This window comes from Orbicella franksi, chromosome 11, assembly GCF_964199315.1.
Source record: "Orbicella franksi chromosome 11, jaOrbFran1.1, whole genome shotgun sequence".
Taxonomy (NCBI): Eukaryota; Metazoa; Cnidaria; class Anthozoa; order Scleractinia; family Merulinidae; genus Orbicella; species Orbicella franksi.
In genome coordinates this window covers 22596840-22606532 of record NC_138155.1, presented here as the reverse complement: position 1 = coordinate 22606532, position 9693 = coordinate 22596840, and the positions used below count along the sequence as shown (strand labels likewise).

General features: G+C 40.2%; 1 protein-coding gene across 1 annotated transcript; it reads left to right on the top strand.

Annotated features, from left to right (window-relative positions):
* The first annotated feature begins 3476 nt into the window (after positions 1-3476).
* LOC145502212 (uncharacterized) lies at positions 3477-4968 on the top strand. The gene is made up of 2 exons (XM_081481470.1): positions 3477-4185; positions 4427-4968. Exons 1-2 carry the CDS (start codon positions 3477-3479, stop codon positions 4927-4929), a joined length of 1212 nt encoding a protein of 403 aa, XP_081337596.1. The 3' UTR covers positions 4930-4968.
* The last annotated feature ends 4725 nt before the right edge of the window (positions 4969-9693 follow it).

Sequence of the window (9693 nt, the reverse complement as noted above, 5' to 3'; positions counted from 1 at the left end):
AACGTGAAGTGCTGATTTTGTTTCCCGTGAACTGTGAAAGGACCAATTTATTTTCCGTGAAACGTGATCTTGACCTCCCTCCCATTTATAATTACCACCCCCCCCCCCCGCAACCCTAGTGCATGTTTATCTTGAAGTAAAGGTTTCCATGCAACTGTTGATGGAAAGATTACGAGTGTAAATGCGCACGAATGGAAAATTTATTTATATCATCCACAAAAACCGATTTAAAAAAATTGATAACCAGTTGATTATTTCTCCTTTTCGGGATCTCGTTTCTTTTCTTGATTTGTTATCGTTCCTTTTCGTTCTTTTGAAAATGATTAGCTAGAATATCTTATGATAGAATATCTTAGCTAGAATATCTTATGATATCATGAATGTAAATATGCAATAAAAAAACTGTTTACAGAAAAATGAAATATTTAATTTCTATTACGGTTGTCGGCTCGCTCGCTGTGTGACAATTCTAGTGGCAAATATGAAAAAAAGTGAGGATATGACGTATTGTAGCAAATAGTAGGGACTTTAAGCAGCGGGAACGCGGACAGCGACGGGGACGCCGAAACCTGTGAGAAGGCTGGGGAGAGAACGCCGTTGTGGCGGGAATTCACAAACATTAAGCGGCACCGTCGGAAACCGTGGTTTCCGCACTGAAAGCTTATTGACATAATCGATATTCGTCCTCTGTTTATCAAGATGAACTAGGATCACTTTATTGAAAGAAGTTCGCAATCAACTCTTGATAATCCACGATGAAGGTGTGTTAAACGATCACGAACTTCTACTCTTGTACGATTTAAACCGGTCTAATGATTCCTTTCCTGATTTTAACTTCGATGGTTTGAAGACGACGAGTGCTGGTCTGAATTTCGCTTCCACAAACGCAACTTGCCCCTTCTCGCTGAGTTGTACAATGAAGTAAACGAACTTGTTATCAGCAGATGTTTAATCAGACTGGCGCGACAAAACAGTGTGCTGACTGATAAAGATCTAAGTAAACCACTGATCTTACGACTGAAAATGGAAACAGCTACGCAAGTTTTAATGGTGTCTACCCTTTTAAATGTGTTAGAATCTCACCATCATGAGCCATTTCACATTTGAGTATTTCTCGAAAGGAAAAATTTCGATTGAAATTCATGTAAGTTGTCTTTATTTACATTAGCTTTCAAAAAGATATTTCACGGTACTCACATGTTCGCCGACTGGCTTGAGTTCGCTTCAGATTTCTCGACGTTTCTTTAAAATGAAATATCTCACATAACAAGAGAAAACAAACATTAAAGTTCCTCGAAATTAGTAACACGGGTTATTTAGCGTTGACACAGCAGAGGAAACGAAAGCGAAAACTCACGTTTTCAGACAACGCGAAATGAGCTTCACTCACGTCGGGCCCCAACGCAGAACGTCAACTTGTTTCCCGCCAGTCATGCGCAGTGGACCTTTTGGCTTTTCCCTGATCTTATGGCGTTCCCGTCGCCGTCCGCGTTGTCTTTGCTTAAAGTCCCTAATTCCCACAAAAACGACTATGTATTTTCAGTGCAACCACTCTGACAAGATCACGCAAACAAATGTTTCGCTGAATGACCAATGTTAAAACTAGACGCCCTAAGAGTGTTTACTAGGGCTTCGTACCGCAATATCAAATCGTACTTTACGAGTAAGCTTATTGAACACAGTAAAGTAAAAGAATCAGGATATTCTGACACAACTGACACAAGAGTGACGATTAGATATTTACTGTTCAAGTTGCTTCCGTAAATCGGCCGAATTAACAACCTTAAATTGGCCAAGTTAAAAACCTTAAATCGGCTGAATTAAAAACCTAAAATCGGCCGCATCAAAAGCTTTAATTCGGCCGATTTAAGACTGTTAATTTGGCCTATTTAAGGTGGTTAATTCGGCCGATTTAAGGCTGTTAATTCGGCCGCTTTAAGGTTGTGACATTGGCCGTTTACGGATGTTAATTCGGCCGATTTAAGAATAAAGTTACATAGCGCTATTCTGGAGTCATGAGTTACATATAGTTATTTTTATATAAGGTCATCTGCCCAAATGCATTGATCTGTATATTATATTGTTCAGGAAGAGCGAGCACACTGCAAAGCAGGCTGTCGCATTCTCATCCCCAGTTTTCACGCTCTATGGTAATAATAATAATAATAATAATAATAATAATAATAATAATAATAATAATAATAATAAAGAAAGAAAGACATCCAACAAATACGTGGAGAGATCTCAATCCTAGCTGAAATCCTCCAAGGAAGACGTGTTAAGGAGAAGAAAAGAAGAGCTCTCATGAGAAAATATAAGTTCAAATCCAACGACGACATCCCACCTGTCACGGAAAAACTGAAACAACAGCTATTAGCTAAATCCCAGAGAATAAGGCTCTTTGAGAAAAGACGAAAGTTTTACTACCAGAACAAAATGTTCAAAGAAAACACCAAAAGATTCTATCGTGAACTTGGGAAAAAGACCATCGAAATCTCCGAGCCACCCGGGAAAGAAGCTCTTGAGAACTTCTGGGCTAATATCTGGGAGAAAGAAAAGCGTCACAATGAGAGAGCAGAGTGGATAAAACAAATATATAATGAAAACCAACAAACGCCCACTCAGGAATGACTGGAAATATCCATTGCTGAAACAACATCTGCTATCAAAAAATCCAGCAACTGGAAAGCCCCTGGGATTGATGGAATAGCAAACTTCTGGATTAAACATCTGACAGCCTTATACGAAGATCTGACTACTGCCTACAACATCTGCATCGAAAACCCAGAGGAGTGCCTAAACTGGCTAACAACTGGTATCACTTACCTCCTTCCAAAAACCGAGGACACTGCAAACCCCCAAAACTACAGGCCCATCACTTGTCTTCCTACAATGTACAAGATCTTAACATTAATCTTGTCAGCTAGATGTTATAGCCATCTTGTGAATTACAACCTACTACCATCCGAACAAAAAGGCTGCAGAAAAGGGAGCTACGGCTGTGAGGACCAACTCCTCATCAACAAAGCTATATAGGAAGATATGAAGACGAGAAAGAAAAACCTCAGTACAGCTTGGGTGGATTACAAGAAAGCTTTTGACTCCGTTCCCCACAGCTGGATATTAAAATGTCTTGAAATCTACAAGATATCACCAAAAATGAAAGATTTCATCAAAGCAAGTATGACCAAATGAAAAACAACCCTTACGCTTAACCATATTAAGGGAACAATATCTTCTCGTGAAATAAAAATAAACAGCGTATCTTTCAAGGAGATTCCCTCTCACCTCTTCTTTTCTGCATAGCTTTAGCACCTTTATCCTCTCTCTTGAATGAGAGTAACTACGGATACAAAATGAGCAACGCAAACATCACTCAGCTGTTTTACATGGACGATCTGAAAACCTATGCCAAGTCTGATGAAGACTAGAAAGGCCTACTTAAAATTGTCAAAGGCTACAGTGATGATATAAGAATGGAATTTGGGCTTGACAAAGCTACATTCAAACGAGGCAAACTGGCGAAAACCGAAAACATTGAACTCGATGTTGGCACCACCATACAAGACCTCGAGCAGGAAGGCACCTACCAATACCTTAGTGTGAATGAAGGAGAGAGGATCCAGCATGCAAAGATGAAAGAGAAAATTCGAAAAGGGTATTGCCATAGAATTCGCCTGGTGCTCAAATCCGAACTTAATGCTGCCAACAGAATTGACGCAATCAACACTCTTGCTGTTCCAGTCGTCACTTATAGTTTCAACATCATAAACTGGAAAATGGAAGATCTTATGAAGTTAGACAGAAAAACAAGGAAGTTCTTGACGATGGCAAAAATGCACCACCCAAAAGCTGACGTGGGCAGGCTATATATCCCTAGAAAGGCAGGTGGAAGGGGTCTTGTACAATTAGAAATTACCTACAAAACAACTGCAATTAGCCTAAACACATATCTCAACAACAAAGATGATTACCTCCTCAAAATTGTGAGGGATCATGACCGCGGCAAGAAAACAATGTCCATACACCATCAAGCCGCAAAATACGGGCGAGAACTCAGTTTACCAGAAGCTGAAGTGGCAGAGAATGAGCCAGCCACGACCTATGCCCGAAGGGTCAAGCTGAAAGCCAAACACCAAGCTTTAGAACAACTCAAGAGCAAATGGGAAGAAAAGCCTTTGCATGGTCAGTACCCAAAAAGAACAAAAGAGAAGGATGTAGACCAAGACAAAACCCACAATTGACTGAGTACACCTAGCCTCAAATCAGAAACAGTAGGTTTCATTCTTGCTGCCCAAGATGTATTAGGACCAACTATTACCGAAACAAGATCCTGAAAGATGGCACCGACCCAATGTGCAGAATCTGTGGGCAATTTCAAGAAACAGTTGACCACCTTGTCTCCGGATGCCCTGAACTTGCCAAGACAGAGTACACACACAAAGACACAATAAAGCTGCAGCATATCTCCACTGGACAATATGCAAACACTATAACATCAAAGTACAAGATAAACACTACGAACATGAACCAGCTACTGTGACAGAAAACCAAACAGCGACTATACTTTGGGACATGCCAGTCCAAACCGGCAAAGAGATAAAAGCAAGCAGACCAGACATAGTGGTGAAAGACAAGAAGGAAAGAACCTGTCTACGTATCGATATGTCCATCCTCACAGAAAGGAACACCTCCTTGAAAACAATGGAAAAACTTACAAAGTACAAAGATCTTGAGATTGAAATCGAGAAAACGTGGGGAATGAAAACAACAATTGTCCCAGTGATCATTGGAGCTTTCGGGCTTGTCAAGAAGGGAACAGAAAACTACATCGGCAAGATCCCAGGCAATATTAGAATAACAGAGCTACAGAAGACCGTCCTCCTTGGAACTGCTCACATACTTAGGAGGACTCTATCCATCAAGTAATCCAGCAGACTTATGACTGCCCTAGGCTCACGGATTGAACTCGGCATCATAAGTTAAAAGCGGCAAAATTTAATAATAATAATAATAATAATAATAATAATAATAATAATATGCTTACATGCTTATTGTTGTGTTTTGGGCGTCTTCACTACAATTGTGCTTATGCTTATGCTTATGCTTGTACTTATGCCGTAGTGAAAAGCGGGCTTAATCATAGTACAGTAATTAGACCACGTCTCTGCGTTGTTTGCCTGCGTTGTTTGCCTGCGTTGTTTGCCTGCGTTGTTTGTCTGCGTTATTACATTTGTAAACTCACGTTTGTTTTCACTTCAAACCCCCGAAACCTCACAACGTGCATTGAAACCAAACACCAAACATTCAACAATGGCTAAATATTTCTGACCAATTAAGGGATATTGAAAATTGTCCTCAAACAAATTTTGATACCAGAACTGAAATATATAAATGAATACAAGAGGAAAATCGACTTTAATGGATATAATTACCATGTTCTTTTTCCCTACAAGGGAAATGGGCCATTAATATGGATCTAATACTTCTCGTCAATACATTAACTACTATAACTACATTTTCATTTTAAAAATACACAAAATGTCTTTCTATTATTTGCTTTGAAGCATGCTTACTGGTAGAAAATTAAAACTTTCGATGAACTTCCGCTGAGAAGAGAACAGAAGTCATGTATACCAATTGAATAGAATCATTTTCCGTTGGGAAGAATTTAAAATAAAATTATTGTTCTTTTGGACGTATTTTCCCTTCATTTTCACTAACCGATGAAGAACTGCAAGGCAGAATAAACTAAACTGGCTAAGTTTATTGCGGCAAAACATTTGTGGGCGTCTTGGGTGATCGTGACATAAAGAATAGTGTTAATTGTTTTTTTTTTATGATCACAAATTAGGTATTCAAGTAGAGCCACAGTTGGCGTGGCAACTTCAGTTTTGAATTTTAAACATAAAAAATCCTATTGTGGAAAATATTGGTTAATTAATGCTCAGAAGTGCAAAATTATACTTTCAGTTAAATGGTAACAATTTTAAAATTGTCATTGGTCACATTAACACAAACTCAAAAGGTCACAGCCACGTCGTGCATTGGAGTGAATAATTTGAAAAGCTTGACCAGCGTGGCCATCAAAGACGGAACTGCTTAATGACACTCATTTGGAAGGTAAAACAATAGTCAAACCAGCGCCAATTATTATAATTTTCAGGTTATTCAGTCACGGCGTATGAGATGCTTGTAAGGACTCTAAGACGAACATGGTTTCCTCTGTTCCTCACTGGACTCTTTGGAAGTTCGTTCTTGGCTCTTTACTTTTTAAAAGTCGAGAGGGGTCGAGGCTACATCTTCGAGAATACGTCTTGTAAACAGCCGGCCATCCTCTACAAGGAAAATGGTAAACTGAATTCACATTTTAAAATTCACTTAGCTGTTTATATTATAAAAAGAGAGATTGCCTGAAAGCGGTTGAAAACTTACCGCAGCGCGCTGATGACTAGCAGAATATTTGGTGAGTAGAACCTAAGGGCGATATAACTAATAACTAATAATAACTAATGCCGTTTACTCATTAGCCACGCTACTCAATATCTATTCCGTTTTACTGATAGTGAGTATACACTTGCACTGAGCCGCTTGTTTGCGCTTTCAAAGCTTCTGTAAAGAGGATTTAGAAAAGGTTTGAACGAGTAGTAGATTTATACTAAAACAACTAGATTATACGCTCTCGATTTTTATGCGTGATCTGCATGATAGCTGACTCGGGCTGCGCCCTCGTGAATTACCGCGCCATAGAAATCTCGAACTTAACTTATCATCTCTTATTAAATAGAAACACGAGTGGAACTTTGAGAAACGATAAATTTTGCGGGATCTATCGCCGAAGAGTTGTTTCCATATGATTGCAACGATCGCTGAAATCGTACGCAGCCTCTACAGGGGGTTCTGTAATTATTCATAACGTTTCATAGGATATTCATTTGACAGGGTGCGTCGTACTTTGTACTTATTCCACGTAGGCTTTTTTCAAGGGGAGCGAGCTAAGTTCTCCCTTCTTACAGTGAGTTAAAGTCAACTAGAAATCCCGGTTATAAGCAGAATTCTTGATGAAGAACAGCTTACTTTGAAACGGAATACCTGAAGAAAGTCGTTTCCACGACTGGGCATATTTACTTAACTAACGGCATAATGAGTGCTATGCCTGTAAACATGCATGAGCATTACAGTCAACTCTCTCTTAATGGACACCTTTGTAAGACGGACACCTGGTGCTGGTCCCGGCCGTTTCTCAGTCATTTTACTGTAACCAAACTCTCTTTAAGACGGACACCTCCATAAGACGGACAACGGACACTTTGAAATCGTCAACGGACACTTGTAAGCTGCTGAATGTGACCGCAAGTTACGATTTAGGAGAGAAAAACTCTACCAAGTACGTTTACGTGACTCTTTTTAACACCAGACGTTTAGTCGACAGCTCTTATCTTATCTTATCTTGTACATACAGTACAAGTTAAAATTAAATCAGTCATTGTCCCATTCAAAAAATAACTTGGAGGTGACAACCGAATTGTATTGTAATACAATATGAATATGTTCCCGTTTGCAGAATGTACTCTTCACTGTTTGGACTCTAGTTAACCCTTTAACTATTGATTGTAATACGACAAGAGATTCAATTTTATAAATATGTTTTTCTTCCAGTTTGTAGGTTTCGTTCAAGTAAATAACTTAAAACAAACTTTAAACAGACGCGTATTCACTGTGCACAGGTTCAGCATTATTATCTTAAAATTCCTTGGGTCATGTTACGTCGACTCTCTAAAAGCCGGACACCTCTCTAAGACGGACAGCTAAGGCAGGTACCGATGGTGTCCGTCTTAGAGCGAGTTGACTGTAAAACGTTTTTCGATTTATTACAAACAACGTTCGAATAAACTAATTAATACTACTAATGTTGGGGAGTAGTATATAGGGAGTCAGACAAATACCATTTCGCAGAGGGAGAAGTATTTCCTCATTTTGCAACCCCCAGCTTTAAGTCCGAAGCTCGCAAGCTCGCTTCGGTTAAACCAGGGAGTTGCAAAACGGGAAATACTTCTCCCTCTTTGAAATAGTATTTGTCTGACTCCCTATATACTACTTACAACAGGGAAGGGAGGGCCACATATTAGAAACAAGCGAGCCCGCTGTTATACCGCCCGAGCCGCGATGTCTCGAGCGACAAACACGTGCGCGTGGCTGACGCGGGGCCGGAAAGAAAGCTGCGAACTTTCCGAGGCCATTCAAAACCTCCCTCCAGAGCTTCGCGAGAAAATTTACAAAGATTATGTCACCATAAAGCTTTGCCAGCGAGCGGATTTGGGTTGGGACAAGGTCCACGAGCATATTTCAAAACTGCCTTTCTGCCAATACAGGCAGCAGATTGTACCAATGATAATATGCTTCGATTATCCGGACTGCTATTTCGACGGTTGTTGTTTCCCATGTTTCGAAAGGGAGGGAAATCTTCACTAAGCCTCGCTAAGTCGGCCGATGGAGTTAATACCTCTCATTGAAGCCAGCCCAGAGTACAAGAATTTTTTAAAAGTTTGCTCCTGGGATGGTTACAATTGGCACGAGTGGTTCCTTTTTGGCAGGGAGCGTTAGCGAAAAAAGGCGGCGACGATATTAACCTTCGTTCGAAGCAATGTTTTTATTTTGAAATCTGCGAGTTGCGTGACATTTTTCTCAGAAGACTGGAACCAAATATTCCCCAGGCCCTTGGACGAGCAGTACTGAAAAACATGGAGGACAACTCAAGATTTTTTTGTTTGGGCCGAAAACACGAACCAGAACAGAATTTACAAAAAAAAATACGCTCAGTCAACGCGCTGTAAGTTATTTTTTCACCACAGAAGCTGCCGAAGTGAAGCGAGAAGGAGGAAACGAGAAAATAGCAAGATTTGATCACAGCCTTCGATCGATCGTAACATGTGATATTCCTTGAACACGGGACTCAATCGAGCCTGTTTAAGTCTCCTCTGCTTCTCGCATGGCTTCAACGACTTGATATGTTACAGGAGCGCATATTTTTTTTCGACAACGAATTTTTCGACAACCAATTTTCGACAAGGACACAGCTTTTGGTTGCAAAAAAAAAGTACAAGGTCTTGGATCTGCGAACAAATACCGTTTTGTAGAGAGCGCGGCGCAAAAATCCGTTGCAACGCACACCTTCTTCTGGAAAACGCGTACGAAAACAACCTATTGTCCTGCATTTCCAAAGTAGACTATCTGGCCGGGCAAAAAAGTACAAGGTCTAGGATCTGTAGGAATTTGTTTTTTGGGAAGACAACCATATACCGTTTTGTATGTAGAGAGCGATCTTTTTTGTTTTTCGACAACCATTTTGGAGAAAGAACAAATTTTCGGTTGTCGAAAGGGCGCACAATTAGACAACAGATGCAAAAACAGAACAAACATGGTTTTGCAAGAAAAACTTCTGGATTTCAACAACCAAACAATAGTTCTCCAACCTTCCAATGTTGTTACTCTATTTTTCGCAAGAGCCAAAGACGCAGCAGAAGCAGTCGAAGACGACGATGCAGCAGCAGACAAAAGCCCAGCAAATACAGCGACAAAACAAGCCTTCGAAAGCGAAGACGCAGAAGCAGACGAAGACGAAGACGAAGACGAAGACGCAGCAAACACAGCGACAAAACAAACCTTCGAAAGCGAAGACGCAGCAAAACAAAC